This window comes from Hemiscyllium ocellatum, chromosome 7 (genome assembly GCF_020745735.1).
Source record: "Hemiscyllium ocellatum isolate sHemOce1 chromosome 7, sHemOce1.pat.X.cur, whole genome shotgun sequence".
NCBI classification, from domain to species: domain Eukaryota; kingdom Metazoa; phylum Chordata; class Chondrichthyes; order Orectolobiformes; family Hemiscylliidae; genus Hemiscyllium; species Hemiscyllium ocellatum.
Genome location: NC_083407.1, coordinates 9,290,126 through 9,316,042, shown reverse-complemented (window position 1 = coordinate 9,316,042; position 25,917 = coordinate 9,290,126). Strand labels below are relative to the sequence as shown.

Sequence of the window (25,917 nt, the reverse complement as noted above, 5' to 3'; positions counted from 1 at the left end):
ACAATTTGGAGACGAGGCAACAAAACATAAATTCCCTAAAAGGAAGCACTTAAGATGAATGTTAAGTACATTAGTATTCAGCTGGATATTCATCCAGAGTTCAGCACTATGGCCACGCTCATGAGAAAGCCTCAGGATCTCTCAGAGTGCTTTGTAGCCAGTGAGGTTTTGTTTTGTCAAATGTGATCACTGTTACAATGCAGGAAACATGACAGCACTGCAAGTTCCTACAAACAACAATTAGATAGTGACTAGGCAACAGCACTGTTTGAGAAATAAATGTTAGCCATGACACTGGATACACTTTCCCTGCTCAAGATAAAACTGGGATCACAATTATGCCCACCTGAGGATGGTTAGAACATGAACAGCGCAGTACAGGCCCTTCGGCCCTCGATGTCGCACCGACCTGTCATACCAATCTGAAGCCCATCTAACCTACACTATTCCATATGCTTGCCCAATGACAACTTAAATGTACTTAAAGTTGGTGAATCTACTACCATTGCAGGCAAAGCATTCCATACCCTTACTACTCTCTGAGTAAAGAAACTACCTCTGACTTCTGTTAGGGTGTCTTGTTTGAAAGACATTACCTCTGACAGTGCAGCATGCAGCATGCTGGAAATCCAGCCAGAGATTCTCAGCTCACATCTCTGATGTGGATCTTGAAACAATGATCCTCTGACACTGAGGCAAGGCTCTAATCTGCCAATAAAACCTGACAGTACATTCTGAAATTCTAATCCACTGACCTTATAATAAGCAAAGCATTCCAGTTCAGCCGCATATAGCATATTCAGCTTATCAGGAGTGAAATAGATGCGGAAAGCCATACTCTTCAAAGGAGGGATGTCGATGGTTTGTGGTACCACAGTGAAGATGCTGCCTGGTGGAGATGTCCAGAGGACCGTGACCTTGCCTTTAGTGTGATTCGTCATTGAAAGAGGAAGAGGGTTAATCTGGTTGAGCTCCAGGCACTTGCCAAAATCTAACTTCCTCTCACTGACTGAGACATGAGGTGGAAACATGGTAACATCATTTTGCATGCCATCATCAAAATACTCAACAATAGAAGGAACATTGGGAAACAGTAATGGAGCCTTTGGACAGTCCTGTGAACGAAGCACACATTTAAACACACAGAGTAAAACAGGAAGTTAAAGGCAGTCCCCTCAAAGGAAATGGCATATTTCACCTCAAAAGGAAAAATATATTTTCTGAATGAAGAAGCTGGGAACTGTGGGGGGATGGGGTTCTACTGAGAACTAACAGAATGTGTGAATGTAATTCGTCCGTTACATTCAGCATCTAGGAGGTTGGTTCGTTCATTAGTGTTTATAATAATGAAGCAAAGTTTGACAAATATACATGACAACAGATGACTGGAAGAAGTTCAGACACATAAATACATCTTACTGCCTCCACATTATAATTCTGATGTCATGACATACAATAATTTTGTAATCATACATAAGGAACATAGACATTATGGTAGAATTCTGATAAAAATTGAGATTAATGTTACTGTAATTCTGGAGTAAAGAGTGTAATTTATCTGAGAATTCATGTTGGAGTGAGCTCGCACAGCTCATTAAAGAGTTGCGCATTCATATTGAAATTGTATAGTGTGATGTAACTGGAGAAGACTTCTAAATCATTCACTCATGAGATGTGGATGTCACTGGCTAGGCCAGCATCTATTGCACATCCGTAGTTGCCCAGAAGGCAGATAAGAGTTGATCACATTGCTGAGAGTCTGGAGTAGGCCAGATGGGTAAGGATGACAGATTTCTTTCACTAAAGGACATTAATGAATCAGATGAGTTTTTCTGACAATTGACAACCACTCCATGTCATCATTGGACCCTTAATTCCAGATTCTTTAACTGAATGAAAATTCCATCATTTACCATAGTGGGATTGCACCCAGATGTCCAGAACATTAGCTGAATTTCTAAATTTACCATCTACTAATCATGTCACTAGGCCGTTGCCTCACTAGAAATAATGGATTGTGTGCTACGTTTTCTCATGAAAGATCTGATTCAATATTATTACAGTATTATTACTGAAGCATGTACACTGGTGTTTAGAATAACAAAATGAATGACCTCAGTTGTCAGTTCCAGCAGTCCGCTGCAGTGGCCGGTATATTGGGTCCAGGTCGATGTGTTTGTTGATAGAATCTGTCCCCAATAGGACCTGGACCCAATATACCGGCCACTGCAGCGGACAGCTGGAACTGACAACTGGAAATGGCAGAGACAAATCACTATAAATGCCAAAGGCAACATCACAGAAGTGCTTCACAGGAGGCTCCCAAGCACTGAGGATGTCACCTAGACAGGGTTCGAAACATCTGCAACACAAATTCCCGGCTCGGCGAACAGAACCACAACAACCAGCACCCGAGCTACAAATCTTCTCACAAACTTTGAATGAATGACCCCAATTCTAGATTTGAGCCTTAGTTCTAGTTCGCACATTCCTGATGTGTCAGGAAGTGAATGGGTTAGAAAGGGTCATTTACCTCTTTGATGTTATTCTCCGCAATCATGCAACATTGATCAGGAACCAAAATCAGGGTGCCATCAGCATCGAGCTGCAGTTTGCCCTCCTGTAGCATCAGACTCAATATGTCAGGAGGGTAGAATGTCAGTCCACGCACCATGTTGGTACGATACAACTCAATGTGTCTGGGCTTCAGAATTGCTGGCGTCAACTGGTCTGAGTGGCAAGTGCCAATTAGATCCAGGAATAAAGGATCCTGTAATAAAGGTAGGGCAAGTTTGATGGCTAAAATTTTCAATAGCTTCATACCCATCACAATAGTTTGTGATATTTGCAAGAGACTATCAAATAAAGTTAGTTATTATTAAATCCAAAAGCAGTTCACAACAGACTACTTTGCTTATTTTAAAACTATATAAGGAAGAGACAGCTAAAGCATTATACATTATTTTTAATTCACACATAGAATGTGAACAAAGCCAGCTGGGCCAGCATTTAGAGTCACAGTTGTACAGCTCATCCATGCTGACCAGATATCCTAAATAAATCTAGTCTCATTTGCCAGCATTTCTCCCATATCCCTCTAAATGCTTGCTATTTATATACCCATCCAGATGCCTTTTAAATGTTGTAATTGTACCAGCCTCCACCACTTCCTCTGGCATTCATACACACCGTGCCCTCTGTGTGAAAAAGTTGCCCCTTAGGTCCCTTTTAAATCTTTCTCCTCTCACCCTAAACGTATACTCATGAGCTTTGGGCTCCCCCACCCCAGTGAAAAGACCTTGTCTAAGGTCGTTTCTAATTATTGCTGAGAAGGTGGTGGTGAGCTGCCTTCTTGGATCGCTGCAGTCCTTGGGGATATCTACAATATCGTTAGGGAGGGTGTTCCTAGATGCTGACCCAGCAATGTTGAAAGAATAGCTGATATAGTTCCATGTCAAGATGGTGAGTGGCTTGGAAAGGAAACTCTAGGTGGTGGTGTTCCTCATCCTTCAAGTGATGGAGGGCAAGGATTGGGAAAGTGCATATTTAGTCATTTCCTTTGGAAAGCATGTGGTTCCAGAGGATTTACAGATAGCTAATGCAAATTACTTAAGGTGTCAGAATATATCTGGGTTGTTGGCCAATCATTTTAAAATTAGAAAACTAATTGAATGTCTTCGAAAGGAGAGAATAGAAGAACATCCAGAAAAGAGAAGTATAATCATAAATAATCAGTTTGTATTTCTAAAAGGAAAAATATTTGCTTGACCGATCTTATTGAAGTTTTGAGGTGCTAACAGAAAAAATATACATTAGTAATGTAATAAATGCAATCTATTTGGATTTTCAGTAGGCCACTGTTAATGCTCCTCAAACTATATGAATGAAAATGGTCAGAGAGTGTAGATTCTGTAGAACGATGGCAAAATGGATTGCCAACAGGCATCTGGACAGAAAGCAGAGAATGGGAGAAAGGATGCATCACAGAAAATGGGAAGTGGTGTTCCACAAGGATCATTACTATTCATAAGTTAAATTAACAATTTGGACTTTGATATCACAAACACAAATTCTAACTTTGTGGATGAAATAATGGCACCTTTTTTTTATTTCTTCGTGGGATGAGCCTGTTACTGGTTAGACAGCACTTATTGCACCCTAATTGCTGAGAAGGCAGCCAAGAGTCAACCACATTGCTGTGGATTGGAATCACATGTAGGCCATACCAAGCAAGGACCAATTTCTTTCCCTAAAGGATAGAAGTGAACCGGATATTTTGTTTATGACAAACAACGGTGCTTACGTGTTCACAATTGGGCAATATTTTTATTCCACATTTCTATTGAATTCAAATTTCACTGTCTGTCATGGTGGGATTCAAATCCACGCCCTGAGAATATTAATCTGTGGTTCAGGAGTCCTAGTTCAGTGGCATTGCCACTACAATGACACATTCCATAAATTATTGGGGATAATTAATATTCAGGAGGACTGCAACCAATTACATTTGCAGAATGGGAAAGCGATTGGGAAAGAACGTTCAACTCCGATAAATAGGAGGTATACATTTTGTGAGGAAGCATACAGAGGTCACATCACTTGGAAAGTGCCTATCTAGGGGGAGTAGAGGAACATAGAATCTCAAAGTATAGATACATCAATCACTAAGTTACACTGCGGGTTAATAAGCATTCAGGGTTTGATACAGAGCATTAAGAGAGAACATTTCTAGTTGTCAGGAAGAGAATAATCTAAGGCCATCAGCTTAACTGGTCATCAAGAAATTCAATGGATAATTCAGGAAGAACCGCTTTACCAAAGAGTAGAGAGAATGTGGAATTGGGCACCACGGGGAATGGTTTAAGCCAATAATAAAGATACTTTTAGAAATATCCAGTCAACCATTTGAGAAAGAAGGGATAAATGGTTCAGCTCAAAATGGAGGCAATGCCAATCATGAAAGCAACGTACAACTTGACAGAGATTATTATATTCTTTCCCCTCTGTGCCTTTCTAATTTCTTCCATGTCTCCTTTACTGGCATCATTGACTTTTTTGCAAACTGCTTCATAATACCTGAGACTTCTCAAGTATCAGAATCACGGGACCATGCTTCATGAGCACTGGGGAATCCTGAAAATGATTTTTTAGAAAGTGTTACAAAAATCAAAGTTCATGCACTTTCTTCCCTTCTCAGCTTAGTTGTTCCATACAGTTTGTGCAATTTTTTAATGATAATACTAAATAAAAACACTTGTCATTGCAATTCTCAAAAACCATCAGCTCATCTTAAAATAAATTAGACTCAAGTTTTTGAATAACCTACTATGGCAGAATATACTAGCACTATAAGGTTTCTAACTGATCTGATTTTTCCCAGTGACTGCTGTTATCCTAGGAAGAAAAGCTCTGACAAACAGACGTATCAGTTAAAAATCTAATCATTTGAATGCATGTAACAACACTAATAATTTGTTAATACAAATTTCAATAAGGGGCACATGTTCTTACGGAATGGAATACATGCACTAGCAAATGATCTTGGATCATTGTTCCTTGAAAGTGGAATCGCAGGTAGAGAGGATAGTGAAGGAGATGTTTGGTATGCTTTCTTTTATTGGACAGAGCATTGAGGACAGGAGTTGGGAGACCATGTTACTGCTGTACAGGACATTGGTTAGGCCATTTTTGGAACATTGCATGCAATTCTGGTCTCCTTCCTATTGGAACAATGTTGTGAAACTTGAAAGGGTTCAGAAAAGACTTACAAGGATTCTGCCAGGGTTGGAGGATTTGAGCTACAGGAATTGGCTGGATAGGCTGTGGATGTTTTTCCTGGAGCGTCGAAGGCTGAGGAGTTACCTTATAGAGATTTATAAAATCATGAAGGGCATGCTTAGGATAAATAGACAAGGTCTTTTTTCCATGGGGTGGGGGAGTCCAGAATGTTGTTTTAGGGTGAAAGGGGCAACATTTAAAAGGGACCCAAGGGGCAACTTTTTCACGCAGAGGGTCATCTGCATATGGAATGAGCTGTCAGAGGAAGTGGTGGAGGTGAGTACAATTACAACATTTATAAGGTATCTGGATGGGTACGTGAATAGGAAGGGGTTAGAGGGATATGGGCCAATTGCTGGCAAATGGAATTAGATTAGGTTAGGATATCTGGTTGGCATGGACGAGTTGAACTGAAGGGCTTGTTTCCATACTGTATATTTCTATGACACTATGACTCTATGGGGCGGCACGGTGGCACAGTGGTTAGCACTGCTGCCTCACAGCACCAGGGACCCGGGTTCAATTCCCGCCTCGGGCGACTGTCTGTGTGGAGTTTGCACGTTCTCCCCGTGTCTGCGTGGGTTTCCTCCGGGTGCTCCGGTTTCCTCCCACAGTCACAAAGATGTGCGGGTCAGGTGAATTGGCCATGCTAAATTGCCCATAGTGTTAGGTAAGGGGTAAATGTAGGGGTTTGGGTGGGTTGCGCTTCGGCGGGTCGGTGTGGACTTGTTGGGCCGAAGGGCCTGTTTCCACACTGTAAGTAATCTAATCTAATCTATGTAAAATACATATGGACAGAGGCTAAAAACAAAAAGGGGAAAAAGTCACTCCAAGAAATAGTCAAAAGACCCCCTACCAATAACTATACAGTGGGACAGAGAATAGATCAGGAGATAATGAAGGCACGTAACAAAAACAATACATAAATCATGGGAGATTTCAATCTTGATTGGGATAATCATATTGGTAGAGGAAGCCATAAGGAAGAATTCATAGAATGCATTCGGGATAGATTCCTGGGACAATTTGTTGTAGATCCAACCGAGATCAGGCCATTTTGAATCTGGTGATGGGCAATGAGATAGGTTTAATAAATGATGCCAGAATAAAAGTTCCCTGAGGAAACAGTGAAGACAGTTGAGGAACAAAAACAATCCATGGCTCACAGCAAAGACAAAATCAAGCGAGAAGGCAGCATTTTAGGAAGGGGTTATGTCAACCAACACTAATCAGTCAAAGTAAGGGTAGCATCAAATTGAAATAAAAGAACATAATATGGCCAATCTTAGTGGGAAACCAGAGGATTGGGACAGTTTTAAAAACCAACAAAAGACGATCCAAAAAAGAAAGCGGGAGAAAATAAATTTTGAGGATGAACTTACAAGTAATATCAAGACTGACAATAGGGACTTTTTTAAATATGCAAAAGGAAAGAGAGCAACCAAAGTGGCTTTGTCTTCTTAAAGAATGAAACTGGAGCTATAATAATAGGGAACCAGCAAATGACAGAGAAGGTGAATAAATACTCTGCATCAATCTTCACAGTAGAAGACACTAATAGAATTCCAAAGTTCTTAAATAAGCAGTGGGCAAAAGGAGAGGAAATTAATACAATAACTAGAGAAAATGTGAAGGGAAACTAATAGGCTAGGGACCGATAAGGCCCTGGTTCTAATGCATTCTTTAATATTAAAGGAAATGGCTAGAAAGAAAGTGGATGCATTAGTAACAGTCTTCCTGAAATCTTTAGATTCTCTGGAACAGATCCCGAGGATTGGAAAACTGCCAGTGTAACATCTTCATTAAAGAAAGGGAAGGAGAAAAGAAAAAAGTCAATGATAGACGAGTTATCTTAATGTTTATTGCTGGGAAAATGTTAGAGTCTATTATAAAGAATTTAATGGCAAAAAATTTAAAAATATATGATCAAACAGAGTCAGTATGGTTTCTTGAAGGGAAAACGATATCTGCCAAATTTATTAGAGACTTACAGCACAGAAACTAACCCTTTGGTCCAACTAGTCTACATCAACCATGTTGCCAAACCAAACTAGTCGAACATGTCTGCCTCTGGCCCATATCTCTCTAAGTTTTCCTATTCACGTACTCATCCAAATGTCTGTTCAATGTTGCAAATGCACCTGCTTCTATCAGATCCACTGGCAGTTCATTCAACATTCAAACCAACTTCAGTGTGAAAAAGATGCTCCTCAGGTACCTGTTAAATCTTTCTCCACTCACCTTCGTTTTGAACTCCCCGACTATAGAGAAAATCCCTTTGCTATTCACCGTATTTTTGTTTTCTTTATTCATTCACAAGGTGAGGGTGTCACTAGCTAGGCCAGCATTAATTGCCCATTTCTAATTGCTCATGAGGCAGTTAAGAATAAACTACATTGCTGTGCATCTGGAGTCACATGTAGGCAAGGTTCCTTCCCAGAAAGGATGTGAGTGAACTAGATGGGTTTTTCTGACAATCGGCAATGGATTCACGGTCATTGTTAGATTCTTAATTCCAGATACTTATTGAATTTAAATTCCAACATCTACCGTGGTCGGATTAAAGCCTTTGTCCCCAGAACATTATCTGGGTCTCTGGATTAACAGTCCAGCGATAACACCACTAGGCCATCGTCTCCCCAAGTATCTATGCCTTCATGATTTTATAAACCTCTATAAGGTCACCCCTCAATCTCCTATGCTCCAGTGAAGAAGTCTCAGCCTATCAAGCCCCTCCTTACAACTCAAACCCTCCAGTTCAGACAACATTCTGGTAAACCTTTTCTGAACCCTCTCCAATTTAATAATATCTTTCCAAAGCAGGCAACAACAACTGCACACAGTAGTCTAAAAGTGGCCTCACCAACATCAATATGACTTCCCAACTTTTATACTCAATAATCTGAATTCTTTAAAGAGGCAGCGAGCAAGATGACTAAATGGAAGCTGGGATGCCATATATTTGAATTTCCAGAAGATGTCTGATAAGGTAACACACATTTGGGTACTTGATAAGGTAAGAGTTCATGGTTAGAGGTTGGACATTAGCACAGATACAGGATTAGCTAATCAAAGACAATTAGGATAATGAGAACATTTTGAGGAAGGCAGCCTCCAATTAGCAGAGTGCCAGAAGGGTCACTGTTAGGGCCACAATTATTTACAATATATATTTGTCACTCAGGTGGGGAAAGTGAATGCATCAAACTTTGTGAGTTACACAGAAATAAATGGAAAGGCAAATGGTGAGGGTGAAACAAAGTCTGCAGAAGAATACAGACAAGTTAAGCGAGTGGGCAAAAACATAGCAGAAAATAATGTGGGAAGATGAGAGGTAATGCACTTTGGCAGGTGCAGCAACCTCATTCCCCACTTTCTGTAGTAACCTTGGATATATCTGGTCCAGCCCTGGGGACTTACCTATCATGGTGCTTCCCAGAATTTCCACCACATCCACTTTCTTAATATCAATTTGTTCAAGTCTATTGACCTGGTCCAGAGTGTTCTCACTATCAACAAGGTCCCTCTGTCCAGTGAATCCTGAAGCAAAAAACTCATTTAAAGCCTCTCTTACCTCTTCTGATTGCAGGCACAAGTTCCCTCCACTATCCCTGATCAGCCCTACTTTCTCTCTGATCATTCTCTTATCCTCATGTATGTGTAGAATGCCTTTGGGTTTTCCCTAATCCTTCCTGCCAAGGCTTTTTCATAGCCCCTCCTAGCTCTCCTCAGTCTATTTTTGATTTCTTTCCTAGTTACCCTTTGATTTCTTTCCTAGTTACCCTGTAATCCTCTAAAGCTGTGCCAGATCTTTGCTTCCTCAACCTTAAGTAAGCTTCCTTCTTCCCCTTGATGAGAAGCTTCTCTTCTCTTGTCATCCAAGGCTTTTCACCTTACTATTGCCTGTCTCAGTGGGACAAAGTTATCCAACACTCACAACAAGTGCTCCTTTAACAGCCTCCACATTTCTGTTGTTTCCCATAGAACAGTTGTTCCCAGTTTATACTCCATAGCACTTGTCTAACAGCAGTATAATTTTACCTCCCCTAATTAAATACCTTCCCATATTGTCTGTTCTTATCCCTCACTTTGGTGGCATATTGTGGCAAATTAGCAAATTGTACAGGCACAAGTTAACTGAATGAAACATCTTGAATCCCACATCTGTGGGTGTGTTTGAAATATATAAAGAAGTTTAAGTTATCAAAGCATCAGCCTGAAGAAATGAAGAAAAGAAGATCCCAGAAGCGTGGGAATCTAAAAGAGCGATTGACCCATGTCGGCTTTCTACATCATCATATCTTCACAATGGAAAATCAAATATTATGTTTTGTCCAATTAACCCTGTTAGTTTGCCCCCTAAGTTAGTGATTGTTCCTTTTGCTAGTATGGTTCTTCCCAAACAAGAGATTCTGACCTTGGGGTTTAACATTAAGTCCAAAAATCCACAATAATCTAATAAACCTTGGATGAGTAAATAAATAAATGCTAACGAGGTACTCAAAGGTAAAGGCATTTTCAGGGAGATTCTTTAGGACTATCTATTACCACAGCACGATACCCAATTCTGAGAAATTGGCTTCTTTCCTTGCCCTACAGCAGAATTTGCAAGTTACAAAGTTTAGCTGGGCCCACTTTGCCTCCTGTTAGTTAGCCAATTCTGGAGATTTGGGATAAATTGGTCCATTTTAAACCAGCAAACTGAGGGTTCAGAAAAGATTCACAAGAATGTTGCCAGGGTTGGAGGATTTGAGCTATAGGGAGAGGTTGAATAGGCTGGGGCTGTTTCCCCTGGAGCTGAGGGGTGATTTTATAGAGGTTTATAAAATCATGAGGGGCATGGATAGGATAAATGGATAAAGTATTTTCCCTAGGGTGGGGGAGTCTAGAAGTAGAGGGCATAAGTTTAGGGTGAGCAGAGAAAGATATAAAATGGATCTAAGGGGCAACTTTTTCACAGAGAGGGTGGTGAATGTATGGAATGAGGTGACAGGGGAAGTGGTGGAGGCTGGTATAATTGCAACATTTAAAAGGCATCTCGATGGGTATATGAATAGGAAGGGTTTAGAGGGATATTGACCAAGTGCTGGCAAATGGGACTAGATTAGATTAGGCTATCTGGTCAGTGTGGACGAGTTGGGCCAAAGGGTCTGTTTCTGTGCTGTACATCTCTAACTCTGACACTGAATATAGGAGCTGAATATTTTTAAATGGAGAAAGTTGTAGAACAGAGGGACTTGGGAGTCCTTGTCCATGTGTGCACATGTCATAACAAGCCAGCATCCAAGGTAGTTTGAATGCTTATCTTTATTTCTAAGGGAACAGAGCATAAAAGTGAGGAGGCTTTTCTGAAACTGTCTGGTCTGAAAAACTCAGCAGGTCTGCAGCATCCGTGAAGAGAGGAAAAACAGAGATAACAAAGTATCACTTGGCTCAAAATGTTAACTCTACATTTCTCTGCCAAGTGGAATTGAGAATTATCAGATCAGGCTCGATGGGTTGAATTGCCTGCTTCTGCTCCAATAGGGGCGGCACGGTGGCTCGGTGGTTAGCACTGACGTCTCACAGAACTAAGGTTCCAGGTTCGATTCCAGCCTCTGACGATTGTCATGTGGAGTTTACACCTTCTCCCTGTGTCTGCGTGGGTTTCTTCCCATGGTCCAAAGATGTGCGGGTCAGGTGAATTGGCCACGCTAAATTGCCCATGGTGTTAGGTGCATTAGTCAGAGGGGGATGGGTTACTCTTCGGAGGGTTGGTGTGGACTTGTTGGGCTGATGGGCCTGTTTCCATACTGTAGGGAATCTAATCTAATCTTATGATCTTATCACAAGGGGCCATTTTTAATAATTACAGAAAAGGGTGGAAGTAGAAAGCCCAAATTGCAAGGCGTATCCAAGTTGAAAAATATAACATAAGCGATCCTATTATTAACAGGAATAAAATTCTAAGTGAGACAAGACAAAGTATTTGAATGTCTATTTGACTACCCAAGCCAAATACCTACAATGAGTCATTAATTACACTTCAACTAAATGACTGCCACAGTCCACAATGCCTCCTCTGCAGAAGTGCGACAATAGCTGTCATGTGCTTAGGGATTCCCGGAGGTCTCGAGAGATGCCCAATAACTATGATTATTTTTGTTCAAAAGCTCAACAGAAAATTTGAGCCTTGTTCAGTGAACTTAGTTTTCTCAATGGATATGGCCTGTACAAATGACTTTCCATGCTACATTTTATTGTTGTTTGCACTGTACCTGATGGTGAATAAGGCAAGCTACTCTTCTGTAGTAGTTTATGGCATGCGAGGGTCGAAATGTTACCCTCAGCCTCTCTGTTGACTCCCCTCCCAGCTCGCCGCACGGTCGGTCAATGACAAATACGCTCTGACTGCAGTCAATTTCAAACTGGTAATACGTTGGTACATCTGACGTGTTACTGATTTCGGTAGCGTAAGTCACTGTCTCTCCGAGAAACACACATCCAAAATTCAGCTTCAGGTGTGCAAGTGCCACCACTGGGCCTGGATCAAGAAAATAAATAGTGTATATATTCCCTTAATCATTCTTTTTCTCTTTCTAACTTGTCTTTCCTCTCTGAAGATGCTGCAGTATCAAAATATTGTTATTTGACCAATTGCCATTCCTTATTACCAGCTACATTTTTGCCACAAATACATATTTTGTTCCTGTGAAACTAGTATTGGGGTGACTGTGTACAATGTTAGCCCTAACTCAGTTGAGTAGCACCCTCAACTCGACAGGTGGTGAGAAAATTGTTTGTTCAACTTCAGGAACTTGAACATGTTAATTCAGGCAGACATTGCCAGTGCAGTGATGAGGGAATGCTGCAGTGTCAGAAATGCCAACTTGGAGAAAATATATTAAATTGCGGATTGATTTCTCAAGGGGACAACAAAAGATCTCAATGGGCAGCACGGTGGCTCAGCGGTCAGCACTGCTGCCTCAGTGCCAGGGACCCGGGTTCAATTCCAGCCTCAGGCGACTGTGTGGAGTTTGTACATATTCCCTGTGTCTGCGTGGGTTTCCTCTGGGTGCTCCAGATTCCTTCCACAATCCAAATTGGCCATGCTAAATTGTCTATAGTGTTCAGGGATGTGTAGGTTAGGTGCATTAATCAGGGGTAAAATATAGAGTAGTAGGGTCAGGGAATGGGTCTGGATGGGATACACTTCAGAGGGTCAGTGTTGACTTGTTGGGCCAAAGGGCCTGTTTCCACACAGTAGGGATTCTATGATTCAATGCACTATCTCACAGAAAAGCAGGAGAGTTATTTTCTTTTATTCACTTGTGCAACATCCGCGCCACTGGCTGGGCCAACATTTATTGCCCATCCCTAGCTGCCATTGAGAGGATGATGGTGAGCTGACTTCTCAAACTGCTAAGTCCACAAGTGAAGGTTGATCCACAACGCCCTTAAGGTGTGAATTCCAGGATTTTGACCAGTAACACTGAAGGAATGGTGATCTATTTCCAAGTCAAGGTGGTGAGTGGCTCGGTGGGAAACTTACAGATGATGGTGTTCCCATGTATCTGCTGCCCTTGTCCTTGGATGCTGAAAATTTGAAATCAAGACAGAAACTGCTGCAATTACGCAGTAGGTCTGGTAACATTTGTGCAGAGAAACAGATGAACAGAAGGTGTCCTATTTGACTCAACACATTACTTAGTTACTTACTCCATAGACGCTGCCAGGCCCATTGATCTTATTCCAGTGGCCCAAATTAATCTTCATAAACACAAAAACAGATTAATAAGGCATTTTCATTTTGTGGGATTTTGAAAGGTAAAGTATAAATGCAAATATTTCTTTGCTTTCCTTCTTTTAGGTTTTCTCTTGCTTTGTTACCAACCCTCTTCACCCAGATGTCATAACTCGAAACATCAAGAATTCTAAAATTCAGCCCAAGTGCCTATTCCTCCGGTCACCTAATGAACACTGCTGAACCAAAGCATGCAGGCACCGAGTAAGAATCAGGTTATGTTGACTGTGCTTCTCTACATAATCAAATAGCCTGAAAATAGTCACACTTCAGTTTGCCACCTAATGGCTCAGTTTGGTCTCTCAAAATTACCTTTGAGAAACCTGAAAGGGATCAGAGTTGACCATATTTCTCTGTACAGGAAGGAGGGGATTCTAAAGGACCCAGGCCTTTCTTATTAAACTAAATAAGGTTAAGAGAAGATGTGAAGCAAGGGCTGTTGATCTCAAAGAAAGCTTTACTGAGCCATCCAAAGGTCTCTAAAGCAAAACCTTGCCTCTCCCACCCAACTATTGACTACAGCATTCTTTAATGGGGGTTCTCAGCATGAGTTTTAGCAACGTCATTATGCAGTCAATCACATTGAAGAATTTTCAGGAAATGAAAAGCACAAATAATTAATATTACTTTTCAAACGTTTTTCACAAAGCAAAATAAAGATTGTGAAACAAATGGGTCAGAGCTGAAATAAAAAATGCAATTAATTATAAGAGATATTTAACAACATTTCACTACCTTTCAGGGCAAGATCAATTGCTCAGCATAGTTATTGCTAAGATTGCAATTAAAACTTCAGTCAAACCTAAGTGAACAAAGCTTATAGTTATTAATATTTGAAGAGCAACATGGCAAATGAAAGTTTATTTTTCATCCTTGCAATGTGGGCATCACTTGTAAGGCCAGCATTTGTTGGCTGTCCCTGGGTAGCTTGCTGGGCCATTCAGCAGGCAGTGGAGAGTCAACCACATTAGAGAGAGTCTGGAGTCACATATGGGTCAGACCAGACAAAGGCAATAGATCTCATATTCTAACAGATATTATTGAACCAGATTTCTTTTTTAAAACAATTGACGATGGTTCCATGGTCACCATTATCATGCTTTCAATTTGAGACTTATTCACTACGAGGATTTGGAATTGAATTCTACCAGCTGCCATGATGGGATTTGAACTCAGCACCCCAAAACCTGGGCTTCTAGAATAATAGATTAGAGAGGTGCTGGAAAAGCACAGCAAGTCAGGCAGCATCCGAGGAGCAGGAAAATCGATGTTTCGGGCAAAAGCCATTCATCAGGAATGAAGGCCTAGAATACCAGTGTGGTGACAGTGCCACAAGACCATCAAGTTGCCAGATCAATTGATTTCACTGATTTCTGGCTCAGGAGGGCAGAAGGATCCATGGTGCAGCTTGTGGGAGCACAATAAATAATAGGCCATTGTTTCATGATTCTTGTGCTCAACTATGCACTAAAGCCTAAAGTTGCAGTTAAGTGTCTTTTAACATTGACAATTCTCCATCAAAAATCTGAGCCATGAGATCTTAAGACGTAGGAAAAGATAGAGACCATTTGGCTCATCACATCTGCTCCACCCTTCAATGAAAGTGAACCAGAGGTGGCACAGTGGTTAGCACTGCTGCCTCACATCGCCAGGGACCTGGGTTCAGTTCCACCCTTGGGTGACTGTTTGTGTGGAGTTTGCACATTCACCTTGTGTCTGCGTGGGTTTCCTCCGGGTGCTCTGCTTTCCTGCCACAGTCCAAAGATGTGCAGGCTAGGAGGATTAGCCATGGGAAATGTAGAGTTACAGGGATAGGATAGGGTGTGAGACAGGGTGGAATGCTCTTCTGAGAGTCAGTACAGACTCAATAGGCCAAATGGCCTGCTTCCACACTGTAGGACTTCTATGATCCTTCATGAAATCATGGCTGCTCTGATAACCCTCAACTCCATGTCTCCATAACTACTTTATCAAGCTCCCAAAAAGCCTTATATTTTTTCAATAAGGTCTCTCATTCTTTGCACCTCCAATGAGTACAAGCCCAACTTATACAACCTCTTCTATTAAGAAAAGGCTTTTATTCCTGATGAAGGGCTTTTGCCCGAAATGTCGATTTCGCTGCACTTTGGATGTTCCTGAACTGCTGTGCTCTTCCAGCACCACTGATCCAGAATCTGGTTTCCAGCATCTGCAGTCATTGTTTTTACCCTATTAAGAAAAGCCCTCCATACCTGGTATTGATCTAGTCATCTTTGAGAGCCAATGAGGTATTCAGGAAGTTAGGGTTTTGAGATAGTAGATAGGAAAGATTCCAGGTATTAATCTTCCTGCTGCTGAGAAGATTAAGACCTGGAAACTTTAAGGTAATTAGAAATTAGAAGTATTTTACACATTGAGTCAGTATGCATTGAAATGCATTGTATGGAAGAGTGGCAGAACTAATTTCAAAAGGGAATTGTTTATATACTGACATGAGAAATTTGATTGGCTATGATAGAATTAGATTAGATTCTGTACAGTGTGGAAACAGGCCCTTCGGCTCAACAAGTCCACACCGACCCTCCAAAGAGCAACCATGAAGGACTTGTATTTGCAACTCTGTTCTATAATTCAGATTACATTTTGCTCAGCAAGAGCGAAGCTCGAACAACAAATATTTGTACATTTGGAAATACATCTATGGCCTTACAAAACTCTATCTCTCCATCATCTTAATGCGCCTTCTATCCCTCTTAGCCCATAGGACATGTTTCCAACACTCCCACTCTTTGACCCACAGATGGCATTCAACCGCATTTATGGGCGGCACGGTGGCACAGTGGTTAGCACTGCTGCCTCACAGCGCTTGAGACCCGGGTTCAATTCCCGACTCAGGCGACAGACTGTGTGGAGTTTGCACGTTCTCCCCGTGTGTGCGTGGGTTTCCTCCAGGTGCTCCGGTTTCCTCCCACAATCCAAAAGATGTGCGGGTCAGGTGAATTGGCCATGCTAAATTGCCCGTAGTGTTAGGTAAGGGGTAAATGTAGGGGTATGGGTGGGTTGCGCTTCGGCGGGTCGGTGTGGACTTGTTGGGCCGAAGGGCCTGTTTCCACACTGTAAGTAATCTAATCTAAACTCTTTACCCAAAAGTGGCCCAAATCTAAGGAACTCCTCTCTCAGAATACACTTTTTTTTTAAAGCTCAGGTACCAGAATTGCTGAGTGGGCTCGCATTTATTTCTCTTCTATAATTTCCATCAAGATGATGATGGTGAATAATCACCTTGAATTGGTGCAGTGCACTGGATGCTCAGTTTAAAAACTATTGTTGAAGTAGCCTTGGTGGTTGCAATAATGGTTACAATTGCATAGCGGTTATGTGGCTGGATTTGCAATCCAAGAGACCTAAATTCAACTCCTATTTTGGCAGGTGCAGAACTTAGTTAAGTAAAGGAACAAAAATAAACTTTCAAAACTGAAAATGTGTTGCTGGTTAAAGCACAGCAGGTCAGGCAGCATCCAAGGAACAGGAAATTTGACGTTTCGGGCCAGAGCCCTTCATCAGGAAAGGGCTCTGGCCCGAAACGTCAAATTTCCTGTTCCTTGGATGCTGCCTGACCTGCTGCGCTTTAACCAATAACACATTTTCAGCTCTGATCTCCAGCATCTGCAGACCTCACTTTTTACTCATAAACTTTCAAAAACCAATCTAGATGATTAATGTTCTTTAAAAATAGTCATTTTGCAATAAATAATTGTTGCTGAAAGAAGGCACATTTTGTTGGAGCTGTTTGTCTTTTACTCATTGGAACATTTGCAAAAATTTCCATTTTTGCTATTGTATGAAAACAGCATATGGACTGGTTGACAAGTTGACTTGATTGACAGACGCATTGTCATGCAGAATGCCCCAATTAGATGACGACTGACAATTAACTGGCAAACTCTGACTAAATTTAAACTAAGGAAGTTAATTCTGATTGGTTCAATCCTCAGGACAATGCTGCTTCGTTAGAATAAGTACAATGAGTACATGGTTATTCTATCCACAAATAACAAGGCCTTCTATTTTAAGGGACTTAACTTCCAGTAAGTACAAGTGCACCCCACTGAGAATGACTGCCAATCTGACTAGTTGTACAACGTATTCTTGGTACACTCAGAATTATTTAACCCACGTAATCCAATTGCAGAATCAAATCTAATGTTGGAGACTGTGCTTTGCTTTTGCAAGCACAGGCTGGTTGGGAAGGTAGTTTGCCATCCGTACTTGGCCTGGCCTATATGTGGCTTCAGACCAACTGGAGTACAGATGACTCCTAATTGCTCTCTGAATCAGCTTAGCAAGATATCCAGTGGTCTGTCACCCGTTGAAGGAGGTAACTCAACACACTCTCTTGTCTTCCCAGCCAATCCAAACAGCTCAAGAATGAATTATAAAATATTCACCTTGCATCACAGATCAAGACAAACGGTCAGGGAAAGTTTACCTTTGTCACAGTTACATTGGATATCATTGGGACTTTGATAAAAGCTGTTTCAGTGTCAAGGAGGGATGCAATCTGATTGAAGAGATCCTGCCATTCCTCTTCATCTAATCCAATCAACAAACATTTTAATTCATTTCCCATCTCATGTCTGCTTTGAGGATAGCATTTCCAGCTGTTCTTCCCCTTTCACTATGTAACAACAGGGCATAATAGATTTGGGAGGTCACAACTTGCTCATAAACTTTGGGGATGAAAGGGAGGTTGGAGATGGGATGGTGATTTGCAAGGCCAGAGGTCAAGAGATAGATGTTTGAGGAGGGGGCAAATGATGTCAGATTCAAAGGAGAGGGGGACAGCACCTGGGGCGAGACAGGTGAATCAATTAAAGGAGGTGGAAGGTTGGTGCAGGAGGGAAATTTGGGTGATTGAGGATCCCAAGGACAGATGGCAGATATGACAGGAGGGGAGATAGGAGAGAAACTAGAGAAAAATGCAAGATCATAGCTCAGACAGGAGAGACGCTTAAAAGGACATCTTATCAGTGATTTTGCATTGTTTTAGCTTGACTTTATAATGTTGGAAATGATTTGTACCTTTGCATGATCCAATCGCCTTCAGCACGGATGTAGAGCTATTGTTTGGTCGCATCACGTAGAAGTAATCAACACTTTGAGAACCAACAGTCTGAGGAGTGAACATAATGGGGACTTGGAACCTGCTGCTGGCTTGGACAGTGCCCTCACTGACCTCACAAACAAATTCCGACATGAGTGGTGCAGGGGGCCGGTAATGCACGATTCGAAACGAACTGTTCACCTGGAAACACAGGGCAAATAAACAGCAGCTAAAAAAACACTGACAAAACAGATTCAAAGTCAAGTTTATCATATCTCAATGTCTCACCACTGCTAAAATCATCACAACAACTGGATTCAATCTATCCTGGTCTAATGATATGAAGTTAAAAATCACATAACAACAGGTTATACTCCAACAGGTTTATTTGGAAGCATTAGCTTTCAAAGTGCTGTGCCTTCATCAGGTAGCTGTGGGGCAGGATCATATGACACAGAATTTATATCAAAAGATCATAGTGTCACACAACTGATACGATATATCTGTATTGAACAAACCAAGATTGCTATTAAATCTTTCATCTTTTAGAATGGGTAACAGGTTTCAGTTCATTAATAAGTAAATCCCAGGACTTCTTTTAAGTCACATTCTCAAGATAACCTAAGGTTTTATAAAACAAAATCTAATAGCCAAGTTCGGTATCCATGAAGATGGCCTCAACTGCGACCTTGGGTTCATGTCACACTACAGGTGACCCTACATGATATACACACACACACACACACACACACACACACACACACACACACACACACACCACACACACGCGTGAGTTTATGGGGCGAAGTTGCATTTGCAAAATTATATTTGCAGATATATTCTATTTTGCTCAAAAAGCACACAATCTGCAGGTAGTCAATCCATGTGACATTTTATAAATCCCACTTTGGATATAGAACCAGTCTGACTCAAGGTTGGGATACAGGCAGCCACTAACCTCACACCTTTAATGCACTGTCATGTTTTATCACCATTTTGTTATAAACCTTAAGTTATCTTGAGAATGTAACTTAAAAATATTAATGAACTGAAACATGCAACCTATTTTGTAAATGACATATGTTTTGCTTCGACTGGGACAACACATCCATTCCAGGATAAGTCGAAAAGAGACACACACGAGAATTCCTACAAGCATGGTATTCCAACGAGAATTCTATCAACAAATACACTGACTTGGACCCCATTAACCACCCTGAGAAAAGAAATGACATCACCTCAGGAAATGACACCGCCAACCCAAGGAAATCTAAATATGTAAAAGAAAGTGAGTCACTAACAGCAGTGCTTCACCAGAGGCTCACAGACGATGTTATCTAGCATGGTGACGAAACATCTGAAATCAAACCTTCCAGTTCAGCAAGCAAACTTACACCCAGAACAGTAATCTTTTGCTATAAATTCTGTGTCTTATGTCCTGCTTCACAGCTACCTGATGAAGGAGCAGCGCTCTGAAAGCTAGTGCTTCCAAATAAATCTGTTGGACTATAACCTGGTGTTGTGAGATTTTTAACTTTGTCCACCCCAGTCCAACACCGGCTATGCCACATAATTAAATGAAAACATCCCTCCAGTAGCTAGCTTTCAGAATCCTGTGTCAATTCATTGAGCAGGTCATGGCTTGTGAGTTACAATGCTTGAAATAATGCTCTAAATAAGTTGGCCATTTCACTCAGAATCATGGAATCAGGACTTATGGATGTAACTAGAACTAAGAGTAACAAATAGAGGGCAGTGACTAGTAAATCTAATGCATAATTCAGGAGAAAATTCTTCATCCAGAAAGTGGTTATATTATGGAACTAATCACCAATAAGAGTAATTCAGATGAATGCTATAAAGGTACAATTAAGAGGAAGATCAACAAGTACATCAGGAAAAAAGCAATAGAAGGAATGTTGTTGGGATGAGGTCTCAGAGAGTTGGAGATGACTAGAGTGTAAATAGCTGACACAGGCCAAAAATCCTTTTCTGTACTTGAAAATGGATATGATTTCTGTGTAAAATTATTCAAATCCCCAGGCTTGCTTCACCCTACAATATTATTGCTGATCAGGGCCTCAAATTCATTCAGTCTATTTTCTGCCTCATCTCTTGACGCTCTCACCCAAAATAAAACTTTTTCTCCACCTTAAAAGATCCAAACCACCCCCACACTTGCTTCCCCTGCAGTCTTGGAGATACTGATTTCTGACAGTGCTTCCTGATTTTGTGCCTGAAATGCCTAGCTTTAATGTCAGTATTGTGATAATGGAAACAATTTCTCCATGTCTACTCATTTAAACCTTGAATAGTTCACTGGGGAATTAATGTGCAATTAGGTGTACTCTAAAAGCCTCTAGGAGAAAGTGAGCACTGCAGATGCTGGAGATCAGAGCTGAAAATGTGTTGCTGGAAAGGTGCACCAGGTCAGGCAGCATCAAAGGAGCAGGAGAATCGACATTTCGGGCTCCTGCTCCTTGGATGCTGCCTGACCTGCTGCGCCTTTCGTACTCTAAAAGCCACCAACTAATGGCAAGGACGTAGTGGAATGAATTGACAGAGAAATTACAGAGATATTTCGACAATATCAAGTGGTATCCCCAAATGAACTGAAGAAACAACAATATATTTCAAAGTCAGGATAGTGAGTAGCTTGGAGGTGAACTTGCAGGTGGTGGTGCTCCCTAGTATCTACTGACCTTGTTCTTTTAGACGGCAGTGGTCATGGGTTTGGAAGGTGCTATCTAAAGAGGAATTTCTACAATGCATCTGGTAGATAGCACACATTGCTACGATTAAGTGCCAGTGATGGAGGGAGGGAATGTTTGAGGATGTAGTGCTAAACAAGCACGATGTTCTATCCTAGATTTTGTCAAACTTCTGGAGTGTTTTTGGAGCTACACTCATCCAGGCAAGTGGGGAGTATTCCATCACACTCCTGATTTGTGCCAATGAAGTAGTTTTAAAGTCAGCCAAATTTGCACCACCTAAGCTGACAAGCAGCAATGCAGGGGTGCTCTTATGCTCTTCACCCACAGCCTGAAAATGATTCCTTAAGATTATCTGTTTTAGTGAGATTGATTGAGAAATAAATATTGTTCTGGACACCCAAGAGTGCAAGAGAGATCTTAATTCACCACTTCAGCTGTTTGACAGAGCCTCTGATAGTGCAGCACCTACGCTTTATTGCACCCCACCAACTATTAACAAGAAGACTCACACTCGATAGTGAATCAATCTGTATAACTTCTTTCAGTGAAAGATCGTAGCAAGATTTCAATTATTACATCAAATTACATAGAATTAATAAAATGCAAGAATATCATTAACAATGTAGGTTACTTCACTTTTGTAGTAAAGTTATTGTTCTTGCAATAAGGAAATTTCATAGAGATTAAACAATTTCAAATACGGTTTTGCATAAGGTTGCAGTGACACAAATGTGCCAGTTGGTGGCAGTCTTGACTGCTGAGAGCCATTGTTCATGCTCAACATTGATGCTGGGATAACACGGTCAACTCCTGACCAAATAACTTAAGGTGGGGGGTGGGGGGGCGGTGAGGTGGGGATAGGATACAAGGATGGGGTGCAAAAGCAAAGGATATGCGGACAGTAATGGAGACCAGGAGAGTTGACCATTTGGATTTAAAGGCACCTCACCACTGCTTATTTGTTTCTGTTCCTGGTTCAGAGTCAGAGGGCTGTGGATTTGTACTGCCAAACCAGGCTTAAACTACTGCCACACAGCATAGGGATAATCATCGCACAGAGTAACCCTCCTTTAATTGAGGGGGAGAACAGTGTTCAGAGTTTATGCTGATAGGATTAGGTGAAGAGGGAATAACAGGTCATGCATATGTTGGCTAAATGCCAAGGTGGACGTGTTGGGCAGAGTTGCCCGTCTCTGAACTGTAAATTGAATGCAACTCTAAGTTTGGGCAGCACTTTCTAGTATTGAAGTATTTAAAAAGAGATGCCCTTATTTATAATCTTACTAACAAAATGTTACATCTGACCTGGAACAGCTTGTGTTTGGTAAAAAACAATGACTGTAGATGCTGGAAACCAGAGTCTAGATTAGAGTGGTGCTGGAAAAGCACAGCAGGTCAGGCAGCATCCGAGGAGCAGGAAAATCGACGTTTCGGGCAAAAGTCCTTCATCAGGAATAGAGGCAGGGTGCCTGCAGAGTGGAGAGATAAATGAGAGGTGGGGTGGGGTTGGAAAGAAAGTAGCATAGAGTACAATAGGTGAATGGGGATGGGGATGGTGGTGATAGGTCAGGGAGGAGGGTGAGGGAAGGTTGCAAAGAGTACAATGGGTGAATGGGGGTGGGGATGAAGGTGATAGGTCAGAGAGGAGGGTGGAGTGGATAGGTGGAAAGGAAGATAGGCAGGTAGGACACGTCATGAGGGCAGTGCTGAGCTGGGGTGAGGTGGGGGGAGGGGAAATGAGGAAACTGGTGAAGTCCACATTGATGCCCTGGGGTTGAAGTTTTCTGAGCTTGTGTTTATGTTGAGGGAAAAAGTGAGAACTGCAGGTGCTGGAGATCAGAGCTGAAAATGTGTTGCTGGAAAAGCGCAGCAGGTCAGGCAGCATCCAAAGAGCAGGAGAATCGACATGAGGAAACGTCGATTCTCCTGCTCTTTGGATGCTGCCTGACCTGCTGCGCTTTTCCAGCAACACATTTTCAGCTTTGTATTGGGGGAGCTCACCGCAAAGTGCTTTACAGGATATTGTACTGTAACAGAAGCTTTATTCTATCTACATGTCAGTGTGAAAGTAGGGACAGTACTACAAAAGGACAAACATTGTGAAATGTTCCAAAGTTGCTTCATTTAAATGTAAATTTTTCCTATTTTATCTCATTCATGCTGTATCTGATCCTTGGTGGGACAGTATACAGGCAGCTCGACTCAGCATCTAACCCAGTGCCTGCTTGGCCTGATGATGCAAACTATCACACAGAAAAGAAAGCCATTAAGCTCATCGAGCTTGTGCTGACTGGGGGCTGCGAAAGAGCTATTCATTTGATCTCACCCTCCTGCATCCTCCCCATATCCCTGAAGATGATTTGTCAAATGTTTATTCAATCCTCTTTAGATAGTTACCACCTAATCTGTTTCCATTGCCCTTTCAGGAATTGTATTTGTAAAATAGTTCATTGCGTAAAAGTTTTTGCACCTGTACTTTGACCAGACAGCATCAAGAAAGAGTAATACATCGCATCGAGAACATGCTGCATTTGGTTTTGAATGGAAGAGATTGGAATTGGATACACATTGTGGGAAAGCATTCTCCAGCACTGGTATCCATTCCCTACTCTGGCAAAGCTGTTACCATCTAATTAAGATTAGATTAGATTACTTACAGTGTGGAAACCAGCCCTTCGGCCCAACAAGTCCACACCGACCCGCCGAAGCGCAACCCACCCATACCCCTACATTTCCCCTTACCTAACACTACGGGCAATTTAGCATGGCCAATTCACCTGACCCGCACATCTTTGGAGTGTGGGAGTACCCGGAGGAAACCCACGCAGACACGGGGAGAATGTGCAAACTCCACACAGTCAGTCGCCTGAGGCGGGAATTGAACCCGGGTCTCTGGCGCTGTGAGGCACCAGTGCTAACCACTGTGCCACCGTGCCGCCCACAAAGATGTCTCTACCACATCTCCAACTTTTTCACACCACCAACAGACGAACCTTCAACATGTAGACCCCTAAGCTCTCCATTCTTCTCAGGCTGTCTACACAAGACAGCCCCTTCAAACAAAGAACTTTGCCCATCTGTCCCGAATCTTTGTGACTAGTTCTGTTTGATAATGCTCTGTGAACCACTCTGGGACATTTTACTACACTACGCTGCAACTCAACCAAGAGTGGCTAAACAGCAAAGTTAGAGTGGAGGTATTAATTTGGAACGCTTTTGGAGTATTGTGTTCAATTCTGGTCTCCCACCTATCGGAAGGATGTTATGAAACTTGAAAGGGTTCAGAAAAGGTTTACAAGAATATTGCCAGGGTTGGAGGGTTTGAGCTACAGGAAGAGGCTGAATAGGTTGACACTATTTTCCCTGGAGCACTGGAGGCTGAGGGGTGACCTTATCGAGGTTTATAAAATCACGAGAGACATGGATAGGATAAATAGACAAGGTTTTTTCCCCACGGTAGTGGAGTCTAAAACTAGAGAGCATAGGTTTAAGGTGAGAGGAGAAAGGTTTGAAAGGGACCTGAGTAGCCACCTTTTCACATGGAGGATGCTACATGTATGGAATGAGCTGTTAGAGGTGGTGGAGGAGACTGGTACAGTTACAACATTTAAAAGGCATCGTTTCTGTCTTGCTCTAACACCAACTTGAGACCTGAAAGAAATTAAAAACAATAGTGTGCCCCCCACTCAACCCCCTTGATATGTTTTGATTGTGAATTTTTCACCTGCATTGAGGAACATATGGCTGATCTGTGTGAAGCAGTAAGGACCCAGAGGCCTGAAAGTATGAAAAAAAATGACATTTCCTACCCCAAACCCTTTTGAAATGTTTTAAGTATTAAATAGCCTTAGATTAAAGGGAAGACTCGTTAGAACAGAGATAAGAAGAAAGTTCTTTAACCGGAGAGTAGTGAATCTGTGAAATTCATCGCTACAGAGGGAGGCTGGGTCATTGAGTATACTTAAAACAGAGATAGATACGTTCTTGATGGCCAATGACATCAAAAGTTACAGAGAGAAAGCAGGAAAATGATGTTGAAAAACCTATCACCCATAATTAAACGGCACAGCAGACTCTATGGCCTAATTTCTGCACCTATGTCTTATGATCTTTTAAAGTTCTTCATCTGTCCAGATAGCCCAGTGTACTGGTTACACTCCACTTAGCAAGCAATACGAACTGGATTTCCTCCCACCATCCAAGATGTACAGGTTGATGGGACTAGCCACGCTGAATTGCCCATAGTGTCCAGGGTTATGCAGGCTGGGTTGATTAGCCATGGATTACAGGGATAGAATAGGGAAGTGGGATGGTCTTCGGAGAGTTGGTATGGCCTTGTTGGGCTGAATCACCTGTTTCTACACTGTAGAGATTCTATTAAAGGAAGTATCTGGATGGGTGTATGAATAGGAAGGGTTTAGAGGGATGCGGGCCAAATGGTGGCAAATGGGACGAGATTAATTTAGGATATCTGTTTGACATGGATACCTTGGACCAAAAGGTCTGCTTCTGTGCTGTACATTACTATGATTCTATGACTAAAATCTTGCCAATCAACC

The 25,917-nt window shown here is 41.7% G+C and overlaps 1 protein-coding gene across 1 annotated transcript in view; it reads right to left on the bottom strand.

Annotated features, from left to right (window-relative positions):
• cfap65 (cilia and flagella associated protein 65) overlaps positions 1-25,917 on the bottom strand; it is a 150,030-nt gene that overhangs the window by 102,687 nt on the left and 21,426 nt on the right. Inside the window, 4 exon segments of the mRNA XM_060827726.1 lie at positions 756-1,115; positions 2,534-2,770; positions 12,036-12,301; positions 18,623-18,845. Coding sequence (XP_060683709.1) covers positions 756-1,115; positions 2,534-2,770; positions 12,036-12,301; positions 18,623-18,845 — 1,086 coding nt within the window.